Genomic DNA, 27,827 nt, shown 5'->3' on the forward strand with positions numbered 1-27,827 from the left:
TCCTCGAGCTCATTCCTTCTAATCCAATTTGTGGTGCTTCAGCATGTGGGCCTGTCTTGCTGTTTTAGGGTCAGGCTTAACACCGAATCCCAAGAGGGCCACCTGCAGCCACAGAACCATCTGCATGTGAATAACTAGAAGTCCCCACTCCGGTCACTTAAGGCACCCATACCTCATGAACTTCTGGTTCTGGCTTCTGCTCGGAATCGAGCCAGTATTTGTTCAGTAGGCAAAGCAAGTCTCAGCCAAAGAAAGAACAGCCTGAAGGAGGTGAGGAAATGGATTTTGCAGGTGCTCACACTCCAGCCCTGTGACCAAGAAAGGCTTGGTAAGAAGGGCTCATGGGTGCCTGGCTGGCTAAGTCAGAACAGCATATGACGATCTCAGAGTCCTGAGTTCAGTCTCCATGATGGGCATAAAGCTTGGTTAAAAAAAGATTTAAAAAGAAAAAGGGCTCAGACCTCACAGGTTCTAGGAAATGCACACTGCATACCTTAACTTTAGGTAGGGTGGCAATGGCTGGTTGTAGGACTAGGGGGCCAGAGGAGGCCGAGGATAGGGAGGAGAGGGTGTCGGCAGCCTCAGCCTGAGGTGGTAGATTTAGCAGGTGGCTGAGACTGCACCACAGACATGGTGTAGAGGGAAGGCGCCATTTGAAACGCCCAAATCCTGAGTAGGGAGGTGTTGAGGTGTGGTGGAGATGGGGTGTGTCTGTGGTTACTGTCGGGCGCTTGCACCCTCAATCCCATCACTATAAAGTTGATGGACCCAATCACAAACAACCCGGTTCATACACTACAGTGTCACTGGTGGGTGGGCCCGGCTCCACCCAACTCTGGGCTTTTACTGGTCAAACAAAGAAAAAACCCGGGTGCGATAACTAGCAACTCCTTCGGATTGGTTGATTCCTGCGAGCTCTCAAGTCAATCAAAGTAGAATGTACCTCACTCCTTTCCGTTCTCCGGCTCCCCCGGGAGCCATGTTAGGTAACATGAAAACCACGCCACTGGTCTGAGATCTCCACACAATAACATCCCCTGCTTTTCTCTGCCGCCGCCGGCTTCAACAAACGTCATTTCAATGAATGAAAATGCGCTTTTTTTGTGTGTGTGTCTACAAAGCAAGTTGTTTAACTGATAAAATGAGAAGTGTGCGTTTAGGCGGTGAGGCGCGAAGCTGGCGAAGAGATGTGCTGTTCTGCCCGCCAATCCTCTAAACCAGCGAAGATTCAAGACTCACTCCCACTGTTCAGGAAGCGCCCATCTCGGGTTTCCTGCAGCCAAAGGGAGTTTGAGTGACTTTTGGCCCCTCGCGGCCCCTGTAGCGTCCCTAGTTACTGTGTCCCTAGTAACCGCCCGCCCCAATCCAGGAGCCGCTGGCAGGCCTGAGTCGGCTCCAGCTTCCCCGCCCCGGGCCAGCGCGGGCGCTCAGGCCTCGGCGGCGCCTTGATGGCCGCCTCGCACGGAGCGGCGAAGCTGGAGGCCTCCAGTCTCCAAACTCCGGAAAATCCCAGCATCGGAGCGCAGGTCGCCCAGAATGAACGCGAAGACCCTTCGGAGGCCCTGGCGGCGGCGGCGGCGGCGGCCTTAGAGGAGGAAGAAGGCGACGAAGAGGAGAAGGCGGTGCTGCCGGCGCTGGCGGGGGTAATGCAGGGGCGGGACGGAGGCTGGGGCTGGTTGTCCGCAGGGCGCGGGCTGAGGGCTGGTCTGCGTCCCCGCTTCGCTGAGGGACCGGCTGGGAAATGGGCGGCCCTGTCCATCTCCGCCCTACCCAGTAAACCTGGCCCACCAGGTTTCTCTCTGCCCCAGTGGAAGATAACTCAAAACGCAGGCGTTGGAAAATTTTAATTTTCAACAAAGAGATTGTAAAAATTTCTTGGGGAGCATTTCTAGAGAGTATAAGGTACAGAAGTTTACTCCTTTTGCTTCAGCATCTGTTGGAAGTAGCTGTTGCTTTTTTCTTTTCAACTTGGGAAAAACTGATGTACCCCGTAGTGGATAACCCATAAAACTCAGGTGAATCAGATGTGCTGTCGGGTGTGTTTTATTGTCACTTTAAGGTCTTGGTTATTAGTGCATTTTAATACATTGTCATGAGGGGTGGTGTTTAAAATCATTTAAGAGTTCAGTGGGCAGTTAGATACACAGATTAAAGTTAGGCATCCAGAGAAGTAAATTACTGAGGTTCCAGTTTCCTAAACGACTCTTCAGGGTAAGAAAGCCTTTTCACTGATCAATTTTCAGTGTCAAATATGTCGTGAACACCTGCCCATCAAGTAGAGGGCTGAGTCTGCCATCTACTCTATTCATTTAAAAAGATGGGAACATTGAATTTTAAACTAGCAGTGTGCAGGTATAAATCTCCTTACCCCCAGTTAAGATTCTTAATACCATTTGTCCAAAGCTTCTCAGATACAAAACTATTATGGCCTATGGCTAATAAAATCACTGGATATTTTGGAATTCTAACCTGTTTACACTAAAACTGTTAATGAGAAAGTCTGTGGCAACCCTTTTATGGTCACAACTTCACCAAGAGACAAACTCCCTGAGGTCCTCCAGAGTAAGGCAGATTGAGACCCTGAACATGAACCAGGGTGAGAGTCCTGAGAACAGTTTCATTCATGATAAAGCTTCCCACAGCACAAATCTCAGTACCCAACAAAGGAGGCAAAGTGATAGAGGAAAAAAATTTGAATGGAAGAAGAGGATTGGGAATCCTGGGTAGGATCCGTTCTCTGCCATTTGCTAGGTGCTACTAAGATGTAACTTTCTTCAATCTCAGTTTCCTTAAATGTGAAAGAACTGTAATAAATGTCTCTCTTGTCTCACTGGGATATTAGGAGAACCAAATGAGTAGATTTGTGTCATAGCTAAAGAGCAGTTTATATAAATTCGTAACAATAATAACTGCCAGTGATTTGAACAGCTCACCCGAAGATTAAATCTGGCTTTGCTGTGCTAGAGGAGTGCGTCATTTCTGTAGTGGCAGGCATACTTCCAGAGTGCCCTGAGAAACTGCAAATTTGTATTAGAAATTTAGTACCTTAGGAGGGATTAGTTTATCTAATAAGCTAATTTTAAAGGGACAGGATCCTACCAAGCAAACAGAAAAGGGAGCTAAGTCTTATGGGTTTGACACTGTTCTAAGACTACCACACTTGGAGGATCCAAAAGCAAACCTGGATAAGCTGTGCGTAGACCCGATAGAGGGTACCGGTTGGAGGAAGAAGCCCTGAAAAGGCAGGAATGAGTTCAGGAGCCAAGCTTGTGTTCTGCAAAGTAGGAAGCTCAGATACTATGTGCGCCACACAAGACTGATTAGAGGGGTGCCTGAGTGGCTCAGTTGGTTAAGTGTCTGACTCCTGATTTCCGCTCAGGCCTTGATCTCAAGGTTGTGAGTTCAGGCCCTGTGCTGGCTCCACACTGGGCTCCATGCCGGGCTCCATGCTGGTCATGGAGCCTAATTTTTAAAAAAGACTGATTAGAGAACCAGTTGTCACAGTAGGTTCCTTTCAATCCTTTGCTTTGCCAAAACCACCCTCCCTCACCCTCCCCCACACACCCCTTGCAGGACTCTGAGCCCATATTGGGTTCTGAGGCATGTTCCTTGAATCTAGCCTCAGTTGAAGATAGCACTCCATAGGCCTTGTTATGTGGTTGATGATGACCTGGGTAAAGCAGTATTCTTTAATTCACTGTTAAAGTTTCACGACTTTCCTAATGAAGTGACCTTTTTCAACAAATATCCAGCAGTTATTAAGAGCTGATTACTTCATTCAGTTGTGAGTGAAGCAGGCATAGAGCACATTGTCACAAAGCTTCCAGTCTGGTGGGGAAGTTAGATAATACAAAATGAATAGTGACTATAATATAATATATTAGATATATATCTAATATATCCAATATATATTATATATTATATATAATTATATATAAACATATATATTAGATATATAATAGATGATTATAAGATGAGAAATGCTGGGAAAGAAATGAACAGACTTCTGTGATTAAAAAAAGTAGCTAGGAACCTACTTAAATAAATTAAATTTGAAGACGATGTCTGGTAGATGAGAAAGAGCAACCATTTGAAGACTAGGGGTACAAAAAGTATTCTAAGCAGAGGGAACGGCATATGCAGAGGCCCTAAGATAGGAAGAGAAAGAGTTTTGTGTGATTGAGGGTCTGAAAAGAGAGGAGGAAGGGAAGAAGATGAGGTTGGAGAGGTGAGCTGGGCCTGAACATTCAGGGCCTTTTGGACCAAGATAAAGAGTTTATGTTTATTTTTGGTACAGGTACAGCAGGAGGTCCTTGAAGACTTTTCAGAGATCAGACATGTTTCTGTTTACATTTTTAAAAGATGATTGATGGCTCTCTGGAGAATGATTGGAGGCTTTGACAAACAGAAGTAAGGAAATTGGTTAGGAGGCTGTTGCAGTGACTCAGGGGCCAGTGGTGATAGCTTGGTCCTAGTCCAGGAGAGGTGGCAAGAAGTGGACAGATTTCTTTAGAATGGATAAGATTTACTGTTAGATTGGATGCGAAAGCCAAGGAAGAAGAAGAAATGAAGAATATTCACTCCCAGGCTTCTGGTTTGACCAGCTGTATGAAAAGTAATGCCATTTACTGAATTGGGGATAACTAGGGGAGGAATAGGTTTACAAGCTGGGTAGGATTCGGGGTCTGAGGTTTTGTTTGTTTGTTTGTTTTTTTAAGATTTTATTTATTTATTTGACAGAGATCACAAGTAGGCAGAGAGAGAGAGAGAAGCAGGCTCCCTGCTGAGCAAAGAAGCTGTTGCGCGGCTTGATCCCAGGACCCTGAGATCATGACCTGAGCTGAAGGCAGAGGCTTAATCCACTGAGCCACCTAGGTGCCCCCAGGATTTCAGTTTTGAACATGATACATTTGAGATGCCTGTGAAACTACCAAGTAGGAATATGTAGAAAGCAGTTGGGCCTATGAAACCATAGTCCTATGGGGTCTGGACAGTAGACTTCTGTCTGGGAGTTTCCAGCCTTTTTAAGACAATGGGAATGAACGAAGTCATTTAGGGACATAATTTAGAGAAAGAAGAGAAAGGGTCTACCATAGAACTCTGAAGAACCTAGCCTTGAAGGGGTATCTGGCTGGCTCTGTAGGCGGAGCATGGGACTCTTTATCTCAGGGTCCTGAGTTCAGGCACCATGTTGGGTGTGGAACCTACTTAAAAATATATGTATTTTTAAAAAGGGGGCGCCTGGGGGCTCAGTCGTTAAGTGTCTGCCTTCGGCTTAGGTCATGATCCCAGGATCCTGGGATCGAGCCCCACTTCGGGCTCCTTGCTCAGCAGGAAGCCTGCTTCTCCCTCTCCCCCTCCTGCTGCTTGTGTTCCCTCTCTTGCTGTGTCTCTCTCTGTCAAATAAGTAAAAAAAAAAAAAAAAAAAAAAATCTTAAAAAAAAAAAAAAAGGTCCCTGAGTGGCTCAGTCAGTAGAGTGTCAGACTCGGTTTCAGCTCAGGTCAGGTCGTGATCTCAGCGTTGTGAGATCAAGTCGCCTTACCCCCGTCCAGCTCCGCATTCAGCAGGGAATCTGCTTGAGATTCTCTCCTCACCCTGCTCCCCGCTCCCCACCCCCCACACTCACAGTTTCTCTCTCTCAAATGAATAAATCTTAAAAAGATTTATTTTCTTAAAAAAGAAAAGTAAAGAAAAAGGGAACAGAAGAGATTAAGAAACAGCTACAGTGGTAAGAGTGGGAAAGTTTCCCATTCATTGGTTTTAGTGATGAAGAGTTAAATGCTGTTAAGAAAAGGAATATTTCATCTCTGAAACAGGAGAGAAGGAGAGAAAGGGTGCAAAAGTAGGCAGTTCTGTAGATGGGAATATGAGTGAACTTCCCTCTGATGGTTTCTATTTTCTTAAAGAAATGAAAGAGTTCTCATGGTAATTGGGGGTGGGTGTGGGAGCAGGTAGAAGAGCAGAGGAAAGTGAGAGCCACCGAGTCACCTTCCAGAAGGAATGGGGGAAGTGCTAGGCAGACCAAGTATCCATTAGAAATTGTTCAGTTTGGGGGCACTTGAGTGGTTTGGTTGGTTAAGCACCTGCCTTCAGCTCAGGTCATGATCCCAGGATTCTGGGATCAAGCCCGGCTTTGAGTTTCCTGTTCAGTGGGGAGTCTTTTTCTCCCTTTCCCTCTGCCCCTCTGCCAGCTTGTGCTCGTTCTCTCAAATAATAAAATCTTAAAAAAAAAAAAAAAGGAAGAAATTGTTCGGTTTTGGGGGATAGCAGGTATTCCCCCCTCTTTTTTTAAATTTATGTATTTATTTGAAAGAGAGAGAGAGAGTGAGTGGAGAGAGGGGCAGAGGGAGAGAAAGACTCTGAAGCCAGCTTTGCACTGAGCTGGGAGTCTGACGCAGTGCTCGATCTCACAAGCCTGAATCAGGACCTGAGCCAAAATCAGCAGTTAGACACTCCATCGACTGAGCCACCAAGGCACCCCAGAAATTGTTCAGTTTTTAATTTAGTATCAATATTCACAAAATATTCTTTTTATTTTATTTTATTTTTAAATTTAATTTATTTAATTTTAAGTAGGCTTCACACCCAAAATGGGCTTGAACTCATGACCCCGAGATCAAGACCTGAGCTGAGACCAAGAGTCAGATGCTTAACCAGCTGAGCTCCCAGCCACCCCTTTTTATTTTTAAGTTATATTTTAATTGTGGAAATAATATATGAACATATTTTCCTTTTAAATATCAAATGTTGGGGCGCCTGGGTGGCTCAGAGGGTTAAAGCCTCTGCCTTCAGCTCAAGTCATGATCCCAGGGTCTTGGGATCGAGCCCCGCATTGGGCTCTCTCCTTGGTGGGGAGCCTGCTTCCTCTTCTCTCTCTCTGCCTGCCTCTCTGCCTACTTGTGATCTCTCTCTGTCGAATGAATAAATAAAATCTTTTAAATAAATAAATAAATAAATATCAAATGTGATCTCTCTCTGTCGAATGAATAAATAAAATCTTTTAAATAAATAAATAAATAAATAAATAAATATCAAATGTTGCAAGGGCGCCTGGCTGGCTCAGTCAGTAGAGCATGTGACTCTTGATCTCAGGATTGTGAGTTTGAGCCCATTTGGGGTATAGAGATTACTTAAAATTACTTAAAAATAAAATCTTAAAAAATTTCAAATGCTTCAAATAAGCCACAGGCCCTTTTACCACTTCTCACCCCAGAAAGAAAATCTGCCTCCCCCACATCGGTAGCCACTCTTTTGCCAATATATAGTCTTCTGGGCATTTTTCTGTTTCCTGTGTACATAGTATTTTAATGTATGGTCACATTTTATTTATTTATTTGTTTGTTTATAAAGATTTTGTTTATTTATTTATTTGTCAGAGAGAGAGAGAGAGAGAGCATGTGCGCACAAGCAGGCAGAGTGGCAGGCAGAGGCAGAGAGAGAGAAGCAGGCTCCCCGGTGAGCAAGGAGCCTGATGCAGGACTCAATCCCAGGACCCTGGGATCATGACCTGAGCCAAAGGCAGTGTCTCAACCGACTGAGCCACCCAGGCATCCCGGTCACATTTTATATATACATATTTTTCTGCAGCTGGTGTTTTCTCTTACATTTATTGGGGTTTTATCCATGTTAGTATATATAAATCTACCTTATTCCTTAGAAATCTTTTCAATGCAAAGAAGTTTTTTTGGTTTTTAAGATTTTATTTATTTGACAGAGAGAGACAGTGAGCAAGCACAGAAGCAGGGGGAACAACAGGCAGAGGGACAGGAAAAAGCAGGCTCCCTGTTGAGCAAGGAAGTGGAAGCAGGTCTCAATCCGAGGACCACGGGATCATGACCTGAGCTGAAGGCAGACACTTAACCAACTAAGTCACCCCAGTGCCCCGCAAAGAAGTTTTTAAATAAAAATTCCAGAACTGTGGATGATACTACATAGGCTAGAACACAAATAATTATGAGTGCTTGTTACTGATGAAGCAACATGTGCTAGAAGGAGTCATTATCTAAATGGGTCAAGCCAATTAGGGAAGATTATCCTCTAATCCGGTGGGTACATGCACAACATTCCATAGATAGCTGAAGAATTAATTAAAGGGAAAGGGTATTATTTTAGGTTTTTGGAAAATAATGTCCTCAGCCTATGTTATTTGGATTTACTGAATATTTTTTTCTGTGTGGAGATAATAAAAGATGAAATTAGAATTGGAGGGGCGCCTGGGTGGCTCAGTGGGTTAAAGCCTCTGCCTTTGGCTCAGGTCATAATCCCAGGGTTCTGGGATCGAGCCCCGCGTCGGGCTCTTCTTGGTGGGGAGCCTGCTTCCTCCTCTCTCTCTGCCTGCCTCTCTGCCTCCTTGGGATCTCTGCCTGTCAAATAGATAAATAAAATCTTAAAAAAAAAAAAAAAGAAATTAGAATTAGAAGTTGCTTATTAACCATTCACCTGTTTAAGATAAAACACTGTGAGGTCAGTTTATCTGAAAAATTAGAAGTATTAAGCTGAAATGGAATGGATACTGTGCAAAAGTCAGCACCTAAGTAAAGTTTGTGAGACCTGTGCCTCTCATCAGAAGCTATGCATCCTTCTATAATTTTTCAAACAGTTTTTCAGGCCCAAATACATTTTATCCTTTTTGTGAAAATGACTGTTATAAGGCCTCCTTTTAAGGGATGTTGTAGAAGAATGAATGAAGAGTGCACGGATGCTTTTGCCAAAAACAGTTCTTTGGAATATCCTCTTGGTTTTTATTGTAGTTTTTGGAAAATAAGCACTTTCCTTAATATTGAGTAGAATATAGCTATTTAGGGCAACCAGTATTTCTTCAAAAGATTCAGTCCTCTGGGAGGGAATACTTTTCTTCTTCTGCATGTGGAAACTTAATAATTTTTAGCTTACATTCATTCATCCAACAAATATTTCCTGAGTATCTGCCACTGGCCAAGAACTTTCTAGGCACTGGGAACACAGCCATAAACAAAGCAGACAAATCCTTGTCTTTGTGATGCTTCCTTTTTGGTAGGGACAGACACACAATACACAAAGTCATGTAGAATGTCAGTTGGTGGTGAGTATTTATGAAAAAAATTAAGCAGAAAAGGGAGGCTGACAATGAATGGGGAAGAGGTTGTAATTTCAAATAGGGTAGTTAGTGAAGACCTTGTTGAGATGACATTTCATTAAGATCTGAAGGACTGAACAAGTGGGCCATGCAAATATCTGGAGGAAGAGCATCCCAGGGAAAGGGAACAGCAAGTGCAAGTCCTGAGGTGATTTTCCTGATTCTGTGAGCATTGGAAAAACTGCAAACTGAAATCAACTACTGCTACTAAAATGAACTACTGCTGCTGCCCAAAGGAAGAACCGCTGCTGGGGAGGCTCAAGCAGACAGAGAACTAACAGGAAGGTATAAAAGTCCCTTCCTCTCCAGCCATGCAGTTTCCCTCTAGTGTTATTTTTAGCAGAGTCCAGCGGGGAACAGCTGGCCAAGCAGAAACACTGCAGAAACCCATCCCCAGCATCGCATAACAGGGGCTAGAAGGGTGGCATTGAAGCCAAGAGACAACAGTTTAACACCTGGCACACCTACTTTATGTGTCATAAAATTAATGTTCACAAGGTAAGTGCCCATGTCACATGGCTACGAAGTGCAGAACTTAGGCTTAAATGAAAATTCTAACACCATGCCTGTAATCTTTCTCCCAAGCCATGACAGCGCTCCAAACTGAAAAGTTACTTAGCTTCCATATGGGTGTTTCTTATTGAAGGGTTATAAGGTTATAAGGAAGGTAAAACCAGTTAACCAGTGAGTGGTTGGGAGCCAGAAGTTAGATGAGAAATGGGAACCACTTCCTGCTCCCTCCCCCAAATTGCTTTATGCATTTTACTCTCCTCTTATCCTGCAACTTTGTGCACTTTCCTCCCCACCATATTGTCCACCCCTGCTGCTTTTACTAATGTCATTCAGCTTCATCTGGAAGTTTATCTGGAGTACCCTTTTCCTTTTGCCCCCTTCGTTCTCTCTGAACCCCCAGATTCTTCCACTTTTTGACTCATCTCAAATATCACCTCCAGGAAGCCTTCCTTTATCTTCCAAACTCAAATCAAACTAAAGCTCTTTGTTTGAATATCCTTATCACTTGGTCTTTGTATCTCTCATGACCACTTTTTCCTTCATATCAGTCCTCCTCTCCCTGCTTATTTAAATGTTGGTATTTGCAAGCGTTTCCATCTTCAGGTTTTTGTCTCTCATTACTCCATTCTCCCTAGTCAACCTTATCCACATCCAAAGCTGTACCTGTCACTTCTGTGTGCACTGGTACCTGCCATATCTCCCTCTCCAGCCCAGCCTTATTACTAGCTCTCCACATACATTCTCCCCCTCCCCTCCCCATTTCCTGGACCTCTAGCTGCCCCTACTATCCCTTCAAACTCAGTGTGTCCTAAGAGATTAGTTTCCTTTCCGCTTTTATACACTTTTCCGCTGTATTCCCTATATTGATGCATGGCAGCACCATCTACCTAGACAGACAGCACTCCGAACAGAAATCTTTTTACTCTCTTGCCCACAGCCCAGGCCATTATCAAGTTGAAACTTCAGCCTCCTTAGTCTCCCAAGGCAGCCTCCTTTCTTTTGTTCCTGGCACTGCTCCCTTCATTTTGCCCATAGGATATCTAACTCAGACCTGTCTAACTCAGACCATTAACTACTGCCAAACTTACCTTTCTTCCCTCTCTCCTAATTGCTACAAGAAGATTCTTTCTGAGCATTACCATATCACTCCTCTGCTCACATCCTTCAATGTTCCTGTTGGCTATGGCCTGAGCTCTTGGTTAGGGCTCTTGACTTACCTTTTTCACCTTGTTTCCCACCCTCTTCTGGGTTCCATATACCCTGTACCCCACCGCCACTCAGACTACCTCTCTCTGAGCACATAATGCCTGTTCTGTTGAGGCAAAAAAAACCCTTCTGCCCTTGAGAGGAGCGTGGTATGCTTTTGGAGCCTAACAGATTTGGGATTGAATACTAGCTCTGCTACTTATAAGCTGTGTGACTGCAGACAGGTCACCTAACTCTTCTGAGCCTCAGTTTCCTTGAGATCGCACTACCTACTAGTTGCATTGTCATGAGGTAACATGATGAATGTTCTAGCACTGTGCCTCAGATTTCTTTGTTTTTCACCACTTCCTTGATTTGGCACACTCCTCACCCATCCTTATGTCTCCAGTCTGGCTCATCTCTCTAAATTCTGCCTCCTCTTTCTCCCTGGTTAGAATTAGCCATTCTTTCTGAGTTCTCATGGTGTCTTATATCATGACATACATGGTCACTCATCTATCTCCCTGTTTAGCCGGGAGCAGCTTGTGGTCAGGAGTCAGGAGTTCTGTCTTATTCAAAGTCTACTATTGATTTATTTACGTGTCCTCTGCTAAATTAGCTGGAAGCTTCTGGAAAGTAGAGTTTTTATCTGATTTGTATCTTTCAGGAGCCAGCTGAATGCTGGATGTCTCTAAATATTTAATGGATGAGGAAGTTAACAAAGTTCTTATACCCACAGCAAAGAAAGTAATGGTGAGGAACACATACAGAAACAACAGAAGAATCAGAAAAATTTTTTATTTGAGTTATAGGACATATATAAAGCAATTCTCTGAGTCACAAATTTGTTGGTAATAAATTTCTGCATACGAGTTCTTTTGAGGAAAACTTGTTTTCCTTCATTTGCTTTCTTTAAGTTACAACACTTTCCTCTTGTATACTCTTTTTAGTCTGTTAAAAAACAAAAACACCACACCTGTAAGTATTTGTATACAGATGATATTCTGAGTTTTCCTATTAAGAGAAGCTTCTCAATTTTATTTTCTAGAGTGTTATCAGATTGTTATATATTTATAATTTTCTATGGCAAATAAGCTTTTCTCATTTTGAGTCTATTTCAGGCAGTAGGTTAAATTTAAAACCATGATCAGCAGCCTTTTATGCACCCCATCATAAATAATTTAAACTGTTTCTCAACTGAGAAACTATTAAGATTTTTTTTACTTATGGAGAAAATGGGATTTTATCTCCTTAGTTGTTTCAGTTAAAGAACTTTGAAAGGAGGGCACATGGGTGGCTCACATGGTTAAGTGTCTGCCTTTGGCTTAGGTTGTGATCTGCAGGTCCTGGGATTGAGCCCCACATCGGGCTCCCAGCTTACCAGGGAGTCTGCTTCTCCTTCTGCCTCTGCCTCTCCCTCTGTTCTCTCTCACTCTCTCTCTAATGAATAAGTAAAATATTAAATAAAAAAAAAAAGAATTTTGAAAGGTATGTGGAAGGAGTGAGGGAAGAAGATAGATCCTTTTAGGCATGGCCTGTTTATAACATAGCTGTACTGTGTGCAGTCTCTGTACTGTACTACTCTTGTTCTCTTGTCACCCTCAAAGTTTCTGTCACCCATGGGAGCTATTGGCTCTTGTTGCCACAGAAGTGACTTTTCTGGGGCGCCTGGGTGGCTCAGTGGTTAAACCCTCTGCCTTCGGCTCAGGTCATGATCTCAGGGTCCTGGGATCGAGTCCCGCATCGGGCTCTCTGCTCAGCAGGGAGCCTGCCTCCTCCTGTCTCTCTCTGCCTGCCTCTCTGCCTACTTGTGATCTGTCTGTCAAATAAATAAAAAAAAAATCTTAAAAAAAAAAAAGTGGCTTTTCTCCTACCCTCTCCCACACCCTCCTATTCCCTCCTGAGGCATCAAGGAGGCCTTCTCCCTGGCCCCTTGGTGACCCAGTCAGAAATTTGTTCCCCCTATTCCCCTGTCCCCATTCTCTCATTTCCCCGACTTCTCTCTTTCCATGTCTTTTCTCCAGTGGCACACCTTTGGGGCCCACACTTCAGGACCCCAGTTAGGAGTGGGTATTGGGCTGTGTTTGGCCAGTTTGCAGCAGGAAGAACTGTTTTTCTTCACCTCAGTTAAAACTTACAACTCAGAAGGAGGTTCTTTATAAAGGGTGGTTTGGGTCTATCCTGTTATGGTGTATGAACTGGGAATTTAACCATCCTTTATAAAATGAATTAAATAGCATTTATTTTCTGGCAGTTTGGTGTCTGTCTGCCTGTCTCTCTCTCTCTCTCTCATTTTTTTGTTTAATATTTATTCATTTATTATAGAGAAAGGGGGGAGGGGCAGAGGGAGAGAGAGTCTCTAGCAGACTCCTTGCTGAGCAGGGAGCCTGACTCAGGGCCGATCCCACAACCTCAAGATCATGACTGGAACTGAAAATCAAGAGTCAGACACTCAACTGACTGAGCTACCCAGGTGTCCCATCTCTCATTCTTAATAAAATATCATTAGGGGATAGTCCACAAGTAACTTATAATCCATTATGTGTATGTAGCCTACAAGTAACGTATGACCTAATTAAGTGTACGCTTTAAGAAGCAACATTGGGAATCGGTGTCAATTTAATTCATCTTTCAGTTCTAAACACCATATAACGGGTTTTTTATTTCCTACCAGGCTGATTTTAACACCAACATTTCTGAGGTGGATGAACAAACACATATAAGCAAGGAGGACTTTGTGGACTTTTCTGATATATACCACTCGAATGAAGAGTATTTTAGGAAGCTAGAAGAGCTGAAAGCTGCCCACTTGGAAACTATGGCAAAGTTAGAGAAGATGTACCAGAATAAATTAAATTTAAAAGAAATTCAGCCAGTGATCATCAGGGAAGAAGCTTCTAGTGTCTCTTCCACGTAAGTTTGTATATAACATTATTTGTGGGCTGTAAAATGTATACTTAAAAGTGCAGAACCAAATTATTCAGAATGTTTTCTCTCAACTCTTCCTTTGTACTTTTAATGATATACAGAGGTTGGACTGTATTCAAAACATGTAATGGCTTATCCACCAATGGCTTCTTGTTTTGAGAGTCATTTAGTCTTTTTTCGCTGACCTGCCACTCAAAGAACTATAGATACGTATCAAAATATTTAGTCTTGGCCATTTTAATTTTTATTTATTGTTATTTTTTTAAAAGATTTTTAAGTATTCTCTACACCTAATGTGGGACTTAAACTTACAACCCGACATCAAGAGTCGCATGCTCTACCAGCTGAGCCAGCCAGGCGCCCCTAGTCTGGGCCATTTTTAAATGATAAATATTAAAATTTAATTTTAAAAGTCCTTTATATTATGTGGATTAACATGAGCTTAGCAACACTTGGGTGGCGCAGTAGGTTAAGCATCCTACCCTTGATTTCAGCTCAGGTCTTGATCTCAGGGTTGTGAGTTCAAGCCCCATGTTGGAACTCCATGCCTTTGGGCTCCACATGGAGCCTGCTTATAAGAAAACAACACAAAAAACACAAGTCATTAAACATATAAAGTATAGAAACAGCTCTCTCTCTTGAGTGCTCCCACTCTTATATCTCAAGAGTGTACTTTTCGTTTTTTTGTTTTGTTTTGTTTTGTTTTTTTAAATTTTACTTAATTATTTGACAGAGAGAGAAAGATCACAAGTAGACAGAGAGAGGCAGGTAGAGGGACAGAGGGAGAGGGGGAAGTAGGCTCCCTGCTGAGCAGAGAGCCCGATGCGGGCCTCAATCCCAGGACCCTGAGATCATGACCTGAGCCAAAGGCAGAGGCTTAACCCATTGAGCCACCCAGGCGCCCTGTACTTTTCATTTTGATAAACTTCCCTGCTTCTGTTACTTAAAAAAATAATTAAGTAAAAAAATAAATTACACACACACACACACACACAAACAGTTCAGGACTAAGACATAAATCTGATTCAGGTTTTCAAAATAGTCTGTAATTTCTGGACCCATTTCTCCTATGAACTCTCTTGTTTTCGAAACTTGAGGCAGGTCTCTTAACTCATCCAGTTGGTCAATGCTAATTATGCATCTCCTGTGTGCCAGAAGTTGCGTGGACACTGAGGAGTCAAAAATCAAGTTGCCCTTAAGGAGCTCAAAAACTAACTGAGAACCAAAAATTGTGATACAACCTGATGTGACAGTGTTATGGAGACAGAAGAAGAAGCAACTGATCATGTCATGGTGTTGGTAGAGGGATACAAGCAGGAATTTTCTATGGAACTGTCATATCCAAGTTCTGTATTAAAAGAGGAGTAGCTGTAGCAGATGCAGGAAGTAAGGAGTGGGCTTCTAGGCCACAGAAACCATGTGTGCGGTGGCACGGCAGTATGAGACTTCATGGTGTGTACGAGGAACTTCATATGGTTGGATATGACTCAAGATTGGTAACTGAAGGTAGAGAGAGGCAAGAGGTGAAACAGGAAAGGTAAAAGGGGACTAGTCTTTTCTTTTTTTAAGACTTTATTTATCTAAGAGAGAGAGAGAAAATGAGAGAGAGAAAAAGCACAAGTGGGGGAGGAGCAGAGGGAGAGGGAGAAGCAGACTCCCCACCAAGCAGAGAACCTGATGCAGGGCTTGATCTCAGGACTCTGGATCCTGACCTGAGCTGCAGGCAGATGCTTAACCATCTGAGCCACCCAGGCACCCCATTTTTTTTAAGATTTTATGTATTTATTTGAGAGAGGGAGTCCGCAAGTGGGGGAGTAGCAGAGGGAGAAGGAGAAGAAGACTCCCCACTGAGGAGGGAGCCCGATACAGGGCTTGATCTCAGGACCCTGGGATCCTGACCTGAGCCAAAGATAGACGTTTAAGCAACTGAGCCACCAAGGTGCCCCAGAGAGAGGCTAGTCTTGAAGGACTTTATAATCTAGACTTTGTTACAATGGCACATCATAGAAAAGTTTCAAGAAGGGGAGTGACCTGATGTATGGTTTAAGATGGTGACTCTGGAAAACATGTGGAGAATTTAATAGAGGTTAGCCACAAGGAGCCTCTGCTGCCTCAGGTTCCCCTGAAAATGAGAGAATTGAATTAGATAATTTATAGGCATCTCTTAGCTCTATTCTAAATAAAAGTGATAATTACAAGGCCTATCTATTCAGCACCTATCTTCTGAGTATACCTTGATCTTTTAGTCTTAATTTTTATATCTGGTCACATGCAACTGAGAGTGTAACTTTAGTATTCTTTTCATACAGGTCTGATTCAGAAAAGAACTCCTATCATACTGTCTCATTAATGACATCATTTTCAGAGCCTGATTTAGGGCAGCCTTCCTCCTTGACTATGTCTTCCTCTGAAGATGAGTTGCCGAACTCAGAAAAAGAGTATCCTGAGAAAAAGAGGATGATGAGCTATGCTAAAGAACTCATTAACAACATGTGGACAAATTTTTCTGTTGAAGATTATATTCGGTATAAAGATGCTGATTTCCCTGCAGTTGAAAAAACAAAGAAGAAACCAAGAGAATGGGTGCCAAGGATTACAGTACCTGAGCCTTTTCAAATGATGATTAGGGAACAGAGGAAAAAAGAAGAGAACATGAAATCTAAATCAGATATTGAAATGGCACACCAAGTGCTCAGAGAACAAGAAGAAGAATCAGAGTGTAAGAAAAAATTCCGAGCCAATCCAGTTCCTGCATTCGTCTTTCTCCCCCTTTATCATGACATAGTCAAGCAAAATGAAGAACGCAGGAGGCGTTTGAAGGAAAAAACCAAAGAAGCTCTTTTGGCCTCACAAAAACCATTTAAGTTTATTGCAAGGGAGGAACAGAAGCAAGCAATCCGGGAAAAGCAGCTGAGAGACTTATGCAAGTCTAAAAAAAAAACAAATCAATTTAAGGCCAGACCTATACCTCGATCTACTTATGGCTCAACCTCCAATGAAAAATTAAAAGAAGAAGAGCTCTATAGAGAGATTGTGATGCAGCTGAGGGCCCAAGAGCTTTTGCAGTATTCATCTCCTCTGCCTTGTAGGTCAGGTCGCAGAAGCTGTGCTCCAAGGAAGCTCAAGTGTCCTGAACAGGTTGAAAAGTTGAAGTGTAAACACGAGTTGAGATGCCAGACTGCCGATTTTGAAGACCTTCCTGAGAGATACCGGAAACACCTCTCAGAGCAGAAGTGTTCAAAACTCCTAACCGTTGGCCGTAAACCGTCTGGTCTTCATGCGGCCTCTAACGCATCCACTAAAAGAGAGAAAACTCTGGCAGATATTGCAGCAGATGAAGAACATTTAAAAGAAACACGGCCTAATCTCTCTCCAAGGCACAGACTGACAGTAAGAAGTGCAAGTGCAAAACCTGTGCCTTGTAACTGCAACCCTCCAGTGCCCACAGTGTCTTCCAGAGGAAGAGAGCAAGCCACAAGGTAAATGACTAGACTCATGGCTGCTAAAATGGTGTTTGTAGCTCTATTGATTTTTGTGTTGGTCATTTGGAAAATGACAAGAAAGAGATTTGGTAATATATTTTACTATATAAGGCAGAGCATTTTGCCAGAGAGTGTCCTTCTAAGAAATGAGTATCTTTTCCATTTTATGAATCTCCAGAGATAGAAAAGATAGTCAGCCTGTTGCTTTCCAGTTGCACAAGTCAGAGCCTTTTTTCAGTGTTTAAATTTTCCCATGTTAAATCTTTGCTAAATCACATTCTCATTGGCTTAAAGTGAATTAAGCCTTAGTTTGTTGCCCTCAGGAGATCACTTGAGGAAAAGAAAATGTTGGAAGAAGAGAGAAATCGGATCCTAACTAAGCAGAAGCAAAGAATGAAAGAATTGCAGAAACTCCTGACAATCCGGGCTAAGGCTTATGACTCACATCAAAGTTTAGCTCAAATGTCTAAATCCAGAGTCAAATCTCTCAGGTATCATAAAAGAATCCTGAACCTCCAGATCATTGGTTTTCAAACTTTCTTTCTTAATCAGTGGATACAATATATGAACAGATTAATTAGTATTTTAGTTTCTGGATTCGAGTTGCTCTCAGTTACACTCAACGCACAGACACATACACATTCACACTCACTCACTCACCTCACCTCATGGTGAGGACTATAATGCCATGTTGATGAACTGAAACATTTTATATCATGGCCATAGTTAATAGTTGTAACCGTATGTCAGTATCTAATCTTTTCTTTTACTTTATACTATTTTTTTTTTTTTTAAGTAGGCTCTGTGCCCAGTGTGGGACCTCAATATGACCCGACCTGAGACTAAGAGTTCTATGCTCCACCGATTGAGCCAGCCAGGGGCCCTTCTTTACACTATTTTTGATAGCCCAGTACAATATTGAGAAAAAATCTTTTTCTTTTGAGTTTTTTCTTTTTTTTTTTTTAAGATTTTATTTATTTATTTGACAGAGAGACAAGCAGGGGGAGAGAGGGAGAAGGAGACTTCCCACTGAGCAGGGAGCCCGATGTCAGATAAAGCTCTTTTTTAATAGTTTGCCGTGTAATCTCAGAATATTCTTCAATAAATTGATCTGTAAGAGAGCTTTGTTCTGAAGTCTGCATGAAATCTGATATCACAAATGAACACGTTGATGTCAATTAACATCAGTTATGTGATGTGTCAGTTAACACGTGTATGTGTTCAGCATGTGTGTTGAATTTCATTGTAGTTCTAATATAAACAAATATAAATAAATAAAAATATTTGCAGAACCCTTTCACAGAGCACTGGAATTCTGCTGTACAAAGTTTGAAAACCAGTGTTCCAGAGGAACATTTTTCTGTAAAAATGTTCATGTTTAAGTAGGAAAATATCTCCCCCCAAAGCTGGGTAAGTAATATGATTTACTTTTAATCTGATTTATAAGTACCATCCAAATCCCAAATCTATATTTGCTTTTAATTATGAGTTATTCCTTTTAAAATACATATTGTTTATAATAATAATTATATTCCTTTATAATATATATTATGTTTATATTCCTTATAATGTATATCAGTGTAATTCATGATGGAGAAATTTGATGAACTTGAGCAAAAATTTTTTAGAAATATACTCTTCATTCTAAGAAAGTAAACTGGATTTTTCATAATACCAATTTTGTGTATAATTAAGCATAATTATCATTCTGTAGTATAATTATCTTCTCTAATCCATGAAATCTTATTATCTTAGTAGAGTTAGTATGTTTTACATAGAGGAAAAAGCATATTTTATTCACTATAGGATCTTGTGCAAATAGTAAGTACATTTAATGTGAATTTATGTATTTTGGTTCCTTTTCCTGTCCATGTCCTATTCCCTTATTCTCTATTTTCCCCTGACCTGCTCGAATTTAATTAACTTTGCCACCAACCTATAGGAGATCTTTAGACTAAATTTTCTTGATTTTCTGCATTTAAAATTGAGTTAAGAGGGCATTTATTCATTTCTTCAAGCCAATTTAATATATTATATTTTGAAAATTTCAGAAAATCAGAGTATCCAGACTGTTCCCAGGATGTAAAATGTGTGCTCTCACAACCTAGGGTTTTTATTCTGCATTCCATAAAAATTTACCAGTCTAGGAAAGGAATTGTGGTAAACTGTAAGCCATGCTTGTAATTTAATTTCTGATTTGTCATCTAAGCTAAATGTTCTATCTGTAAGCTGTTATTTCTTTTAAAATTCCATTCCTTTTATTTGATTTTAGAAAGAGTGAAAAGGAAAGGATGAGAGAATACCAACGAGAACTAGAAGAAAGAGAAGAAAAATTAAAACACAGGCCGCTACTATTTGAAAGAGTTGCTCAGGTTGTGTTTGTTGGAATTTAAGAGCTTTAGTCAACCTTTTTTTTTTTTTAAACATCTCTAGCTCCTAACTTACAGTCCATTTTTCTTACATGTTATATAATTTATTGAGACATATTATTGTTTCTGTGACAGGTTCATCAAATCAGTCAAGTAAGTTTGTGCTTAAATCTGAACATCAAAGCTAGTCAAGGACGCATGTCAGCTTGATACAAAATGTGCTGCTGATGCAGTCATAGTCAAAATAATAGTTTCACAACCTGTTTTTCATGGCTGGTCTTTTCTTTTTTTTTAGTACTAACTTAGTCATATATTAAGGTGAGTCTTCACTATATGATTTGGAAGTCCTTGAAGAATTAAAAAATGAAACAAAATGCTAATGGAATCAGATTTCTTTCTGCCAGTTTTTTTTTCAGTTTCATTGAGATATAACTGACCTAGAGCACCATGTACAGTTAAGATGTACAGCATGTGACTTGACATACATATATGGCAAAACGATTACTACCATAAGTTTAGTTAAAAACCCACACCTCGTATAATACCGAAATTTTAGGATTTACTAAAATCTGAACTTTTGGGATTTACTCTCTTAGCAGCTTTCAGATACGCCATACAGTGGTATTAACTACAGTCATCATGTTGTACATTACATTCCCAGTACTTATTTATCTTATAATTAGAGGCTTATACCTTTGACTGCCTTTATCCAATTCCCCTGGTAACCACAAATCTGATCTGTTTTTCTATGAGTTTGTTTTTGTTTTTAGATTCCACATATAAGTGAGATCTGTAGCCCTTGTCTTCCTCTGTCTGACTTATTTCACTTAGCATAAAGTCCTCAAAGTCTATCCATATCATTGCATATGGCAGGACTTCCTTTTTTTTTTTTTTTTTTAAAGATTTTATTTATTTATTTGACAGAGAGAGATCACAAGTAGGCAGAGAGGCAGGCAGAGAGAGAGAGAGAGAGGGAAGCAGGCTCCCCACTGAGCAGAGAGCCCGACGCGGGACTTGATCCCAGGACCCTGAGATCATGACCTGAGCCGAAGGCAGCGGCTTAACCCACTGAGCCACCCAGGCGCCCGCAGGACTTCCTTTTTAATGGCCAAATAGTATTCCTTGCATGTACACCACATTTTCTTTACCCATTCATCCTTTGATGGATACTTATGTTGTTTCCCTGTCTTGGCTATTGTAATTAATGCTTCCGTGAATGTGGGGTGCAGATATCTCTTCAACATAGTGATTTTGTTTCCTTCAGTTAATTACCCAGAAGTTGGATATCACTGGATTGTATCATATTTATGTTTTTAACTTTTTGAGGAACCTCTGTACTGTTTTCCATAGTGGCCGTTCTGTTTTACATCCCTACCAACAGTGCACAAGGGCTCCCTTTTCTCCACATCCTCCGAGCATAGCATTTGTTATCTCTTATCTTTTTGATACTAGCCATTCTAACAGGTGTGAGGTGATACCTCATTGTGGTTTTGATTTGCATTTCCCTGACGATCAGTGACATTGAGCACCTTTTGGCCTTTTAGGTACCTGTTGGCCATTTGAGTATCTTCTTTGGAAACATGTCTATTCAGATCCTTTGCCCATTTTAAATTGGATTATTTCATTTTTTGCTATTGACTTTTATGACTTTTTTATATATTTTGGATATTAACCCACTTTTCAGATATATCATTTGCAGATATTTTCTCCATTCAGTAGGTTGCCTTTTCATTTTGCTGGTCGTTTTTTTTTTAAGTGAGCCTCTAATTTTCATTCTTATCTACAATTACTGAAAGGACTTCCTTTTCATTGGGAAAATAATTTGGTCCTATGGACAGTGAGTCCTGATTTTACTAAATGTATAGTTGGTTTTACAGTCTTCCTCTAAGAGATATCTGTCCATTTTGCATCATCTTCTTCTTTGTACTCAGAAGGTAGGTCTTCTTATGGGTGACATAGCTTAACAATAGACAGGATCACTGGAGGTTACAGGTGCTGTGTTGTGATTTTCAAGCTGTTGCATTTGGAGCTTCCTGCCAACATGGCAGGACCATCCTTCTCAATGCACCAAGGACAGGGACGTGGCTTTACATATTCAGGTGAATTTACATATTCAGTCTCTCAAAGTTTTGGGAACCCTTTACCTACAGATTTGGACATAATTTTATGTAACACTTTTCATTTTAAGGGTGGGTTTCTTTTTTTAATATCTCAGTTTCAACTTTAGAGGGAAAAATACAGAAAAATTCTGTATTACCTAGTGGAAAGTGATTGACTTTAAGCTCAAAATAGTTCTTTCCAGCTCCCAGCTGCAGGTTTTATGTCTTTCTGTCTGTCTGGTGGTTATATTTACACAGATTTCCCACAGACATCTACATTTATCTTGCCTCAAACTAGATCTTCCTCTTTGATTTCCTGTTTTTGTTGGGCCACAATTTTGGTGGCTGGGAACCACTTTTCCTCCCTCTTTCAATTGCCACTGAGAGACCTGACAAGTTTTCTTCCTAAATAATTTTTGGATCTGCCTTTCTCCATTCCTGAAGGTGAAATGCCATGTGAAGCCTCTATTATCTCCTCTCTGAGTTATTGTAATCGTTTGACTGGTTTTCCAGTCTTGCTCTTTGCAAAGCCACCCATTATATTTTCACTTTACCATTCCCGTTCCCTTGCCAAAATGTTAACCCTGGGTAGGTAGTAAATAACTTTTGGTAATGGTGACAGTCGTGCATTTTCATTGATTGTACTCATTCTCATTTTCAATGAATGGGATCAAGAGGTCTTGTCACTGACTTCTTCAAACAATACTACCAAGTGGGTATCTGTGTATTACAGAGGAAAAAACTGAAGTTCAAAGGAGGTAAGTAACTAATTAGGTCTATAGGTAGTCAGCAATGGAACTAGGATTGGACCCCAGTCCGTCTGCTTCCAAACAGTTAAGACTAAGCTGTCCTGCCTTCTCCCAGAAGATACCTCCACGAGTCTCAGCTTAGTGAGTAGACCCCTCTACACTCTGATCCCTGTTAACCTTTAATTGAGTAGATTCTAAATTCTAAACCAAATTCATCAGCCACAGCACTGCCCCTGCCCCCTCACCAAGGACACCCTTTACTTTCAGACCATACCAAACCACTAGTTTCAAACTTGAAATCTTTATTCATGCTGTTTCTGAACACTCTTAGAGCCTCTTCCTGTTTTTCCTCCTGATCTTTCAAGTCCTCATATAAAATCACTTCTTGCATTGTTTCCCAGGTCTGATCGGGTGCCTTTTCCTGTGTTTTTCATTACCCTTTGCATACTTCTGTCTTCACTCCTGCCGCGCTGTGTGGGAATTACCTGTTTCAGGATCTCTCTTCCCTTCTAACTAGTTCCTTTCAAAAGTTGTGTTCAAATCTTTGTATTCCCAGCACCTAGCACCCAGGATAACGTCTGGCACAGAGGAGATGTTAATAAACATTTATTGAACCAGAACTGAACTGTCAGGATCAAATTAGCCAGACTGTGACCTCTTGCTTTTTTTCTGGGATTAGTGGTGGGAAGTGGAGTGGGGGTTGGGGGGTGTGGGGGAGGCGGGGAGGGGGGATGACAGCACCCGCCTCTTAGTGATGAGTCTCAGCAGGAGTGAGCAGTTGTGCCATGCTATGAATCCTGCCTCTTCTAAGCACCAGAGAAAGTGAGGCCGAATATGTAGCGTGTGTGAAATTAAACCCATAGAGAATTTTAAATGTTGAAAACATAGATCAGTATCACAGCTCATTCTACTTCTGCCACTTCTGGCCCTCACATATACTGGTCCCTTTGTCCAAAAATACTTCTCTCTCCATATATATCCCCCTACCTCCCATAAGGACTTGTTACAAAAGAAGTATTCAGTAATTAAAGATTTTTTATTTAATTTAATTAATTTATTTATTTGACAGGGAGAGATCACAAGTAGGCAGAGAGTCAGGCAGAGAGGTTGGGGGCGGGTGGAAGCAGGCTCCCCGCTGAGCAGAGAGCCTGTATTGGGGCTCAATCCCAGGACCCTGAGATCACGACCGGAGCTGAAGGCAGAGGCTTAACCCACTGAGCCACCCAGGTGCCCCAAGAAGTATCCAGTAATTAAATAAGTAAAAGAGTTACTACAAATGAAACTTACGGTTATGAAAAGTATTTTTCCCCTTCAAATGAGGGCACTGATTGTAGACAAACTTTCATCATTGCATGTTATTTTGGTTTCCTGAAGAAGCAACACTAATTCTTTTCGCAATCTTTGATAGTAAAATCAAATAATCATACAGTTATTTTAATTGTTCCTTTTATCTCATAGTCTGTGCAATTATTTGCATGGTGAAATGCAAGGAGGAAATGTTTATTTCAATTAAGAGTAATTATATACTATTCTCCTTCATAGAAAATATGTAAAAGTAATTAATTCTGTATATAGAGTGACTGGCAGTGACTCACCATTGCTTTGGTTTTGTTAACACAAATTAGTGCAGCTTTTTCTTGCAGTCTGTTTTGCTGTGACTACTGCTGCTAATTAACAGCTGTTATTTGATAAATTCACTCACAACTTTGTGCATTATCCATTTATTAGTGTTAATTGTGATGTTGCTGCTGTTGAGTTGTTCTCTCGCAGAGTAAGGCTATGATCTGGGACAGAACAAACCATGTTGTCCTATTTCTTGGAAATCACAGGGTTTATTAATTGAGTAAATTCTAAATTCTAAATCAAGTTCAAATGAAGACTTATGAGCACTGACTTGGGTATCATTTTAATCTCTTTTATATTTAATTTGCTTATATCAGAATATACTGTTCCTAATGCATTTAGAGTTAGGTCTGGGTTTTCTTTATTCTGCTTTACTGTCTTTGGAGCAGTTCTTATTTTCTCACTTTGCCATGACTTTCAGTTTCTCAAAGCTTGTATATTGGTGTTCATAGCCTCTGGATGCATTTTTTTAAAGATTTTATTTATTTAGGGGCGCCTGGGTGGCTCAATGGGTTAAGCCTCTGCCTTCAGCTCAGGTCATGATCTCAGGGTCCTGGGATGGAGCCTCATGGAGGGCTCTCTCCTCAGCGGGGAGCCTGCATCCCCCACCCACCCCCACCCCTGCTGCCTTCCTCTCTGCCTACTTGTGATCTCTGTCTGTCAAATAAATAAATAAAATATTTTTTAAAAAAGATTTTATTTATTTGAGAGCGAGAGAGAACAAGAGCAGGAGGGGAGGGAGAGAGGAAGAGGGAGAAGCAGATTCCCCTCTGAGCAGGGAGCCTGATGTCCCACTTGATCCCAGGACCCTGCGATCATGACCTGAGCTTAACTGACTGACTGAGCCACCCAGGTGCCCCCTGGCTGCATTTTTATTAACTTTTCTGAAAATCGTTGTTATTCATAGTGGGTGCATTTTAGCAACAGTTTGAGTGTGTTTTTAGTTTTCCAGAGCATCAGGAAATCACCGGTAACAGTTTATCCATTGTAATCAATCTGTTATTTTGGTTTCTCCCGTGGAACACCAAATGCCATGGCCCCTCATGACGCTGGAGTCCCTAGGTTAGCCAAATAAATATCTGACACCTGCTTTGCTGAAGTCAGGTTTCAGTTACCTTCACACTCCGGGATGAGCACTACTACTTAGAGAAAGCAGGATGGTGCCATGGAAAAGACCCAGGAAATGGTCAAGAGACTTGGTTCTACCACTCACTATCCTTGTGACCTTAAGCAAACTGCTTAACCTTAGTGGGAGTGGAGGGAGTGTTTCAGTTTCCTTATTTGTTAAATTTGGGGGTGAGACTGGGTGCTTTCCCACACCCTCTCCAATATTGGGTGCCATTGGTGCACTGGAAGTAGCCCATTCCTAGTTACCTTCCTTCAGTTGGAGGACAAGATGGCAATTCTTGGCCCTATACTCATAGGAGGTAAAAGGTGACCAAAGCTGAGACACTAGTGTGAACCCCAGTCCTGTGACTGTGGGAAGCCCGTGGTCTCAGGAACTGTGCTAACTCCTTCCTGTCTTGCTTCAGGTGTGAGAGGCTCATCACAATTTCACAGGTGCCAAAGCCAGGAAACAACATTCTGGAGATTTGAACCCAGTGCTAAGTTCTTGTTCTTTTTGCTGTATCTCTTGATTCCTCCTGATTAAAGATAACAGTGATGAATTTATCATCTTTGAGGGATTAGAGATATAGCATGTAAAGAATAAAAATTACAGTAGGTACATAAACTAAAAGAACCCTCTGACAACTATCACAAACTTATTTTCTTCCTGGTGTTTCCAGATAGTCGTCAATAGTCATAAAGGTGTATTTTTTAAAAAGTATATAAAACAGGTAGAGTGCAAAGAATAACTATAGACCAAAACTCATGTGGCTACTACCTAGGTTAATAAACAGAACATTGCCAGCACCCCAGAAACCCTTTGCGCCCATTCCAAATCGAAACCCACTCCTACTCTCCCAGAAGTAGCAACCATTCTAATTTTTGAGATTAACACTTCCTTGTTTTTGTTACTATTGTTGCTTGTGTTTTGCAGTTTTACCATCCTGTGTATCTTTTCCCACACAGTATAGTTTAGTTTCGCCCATTTGGGAACTTTATGTAAATGAATCATACATACTATACGTATTCTCTTGTGTTTTGCTTCTTTTCCTTAGTAGTGTGTTCATGAGATCTGTCCATATGGTCATGTACAACTAGAGTTCATTCATTGTCATTGCTTTATTTTACTCTTGTATGAATAGACCACGATTTATCCATCCTTTTGTTGAGAGATGTTTGGGGTTGTTCCAAACAGTAGTTGTCCTGTGTATTTTGGTACAGGTCTTCTGGAGCACATATGTGGGAGCTTCTCTGGGAATAGGCCTGGGAGTGGGATTGCTGGTCAGAAGGTCTGTGTACTGTCAGCCACCTGCGATTATTGGGTCTAATTTTCACTGGAGCTTTTAACCCCTACGTTTTTAATGGAAATTTAGTCTTCTGTTCTCCTCTAAAAAGGTTTGTCTTTCCTATAGAAAAATGCAAGAATGGCAGCAGAAAAGCATTATTCTAACACCCTAAAAGCACTAGGACTGTCTGATGAGTTTGTTTCAAAGAAAGGCCAAAGTGGAAAAATCATTGAGTACTTCAGCAATCAAGAGATGAAGAGTTTCGCCGAAGATAAAGAAAGGTAACATATATAAGATGTCTAAATGGTTTACCTTTGAAAAAATTCTTACCTGCCAGAAAGCATAAAATTCTGTCCTATATTTTTAGAATATCTTTTAACCTAACAAAATACATGTGAACTGTTTGTAAAACATTGATATTTTAAAACTTGGCACATTCAAAATGACAAAATGACATGGTGATAAAGTACCTTGTTTTTAAAGGAGAGTAATTTAACTTTCTGACTGACATAAATGATGAAATACTAAGATGTTTTCAAATGAAGTTTAAAGAGTCACTCAAGGTTGGAAATAGATAAGTTCCCAATTGGGAACTTATTGTAATAGGTAGTAGTACCTATTTGGGTGACTGTAGGAAGGATTGAATGATATTCCCAATTGGGAACTTATAGAGTTTTCTTGATAAATTGGAGCTCATACACTTGAGGAAGGAAGACTGCATGATAGCATACATTGCAAAGGGTTTGTTGACCTTTAAACCAAATCATTTTTCCTTTGAAAGATTGATAAATTTCTTCCTCCAGCTTTGAGGAAGAAGAAAAAAGAGAAGAAAGAGAGAGTGGGGAGGAAAATCATTTTATGGATACGAACAGCCAGGATTCTTACAAGGAAAAAGAGGAAGCTGATGAAGAGAGCGAAGAAGAGAAATCTATTAAGGAGTAACACAGTCCCTGCGGCTCTCCCATCTGTGCCTGCACTGTTGATGGCGGCCGTGGGCCTAACCATCCATGCTTGTAGTGTGAAGAACATCTATGAGAGCCCTCCAACAGGTACAGGGCTCTTGAGCAAAGTCATCTGTAACCTGAAAAGGCCAAGTCCAGCCAAACAGTTGTTCAGGTCAGTTAGGGTAAGGCTCTGCCTAGTCAAGTTTTTTAATCACTCCTGATGGTTCGCAACTTTGATCTTACTTGTATTCTTTAGAAGAGCATTTGAGAATCATAGTTGTCACAAACTGATTGGTTAGAAAAGTATATGTTACTTCTGTATTTGGTGTGGAAACAATGGCATGGCATTGAGAGCAGAAGTATTGGCTTTTGGTGATTCAAAAAAATTTTTCTGGAAAGTCTGAATCAATAAATCTTCAAATTATA

General features: G+C 41.1%; 1 protein-coding gene across 4 annotated transcripts; it reads left to right on the forward strand.

Annotated features, from left to right (window-relative positions):
* Positions 1–1,135: 1,135 nt before the first annotated feature.
* FAM161A (FAM161 centrosomal protein A) lies at positions 1,136–27,827 on the forward strand. 4 transcript variants are annotated; one of them, XM_032873831.1, is made up of 7 exons: positions 1,136–1,643; positions 13,489–13,727; positions 16,052–17,221; positions 17,548–17,715; positions 19,497–19,596; positions 26,584–26,738; positions 27,261–27,827. In XM_032873831.1, exons 1-7 carry the CDS (start codon positions 1,449–1,451, stop codon positions 27,397–27,399), a joined length of 2,166 nt encoding a protein of 721 aa, XP_032729722.1. In that variant the 5' UTR covers positions 1,136–1,448; the 3' UTR covers positions 27,400–27,827. The 4 variants fall into 4 exon arrangements, 3 of the variants coding, with proteins under 3 accessions (XP_032729722.1, XP_032729723.1, XP_032729724.1); XR_004384582.1 differs by lacking the exons at positions 26,584–26,738; positions 27,261–27,827 and adding an exon at positions 18,515–18,634; XM_032873832.1 differs by lacking the exon at positions 17,548–17,715.

Source organism: Lontra canadensis, unplaced genomic scaffold (assembly GCF_010015895.1).
Source record: "Lontra canadensis isolate GAN:19392208 unplaced genomic scaffold, GSC_riverotter_1.0 scaffold50, whole genome shotgun sequence".
Taxonomy (NCBI): Eukaryota; Metazoa; Chordata; class Mammalia; order Carnivora; family Mustelidae; genus Lontra; species Lontra canadensis.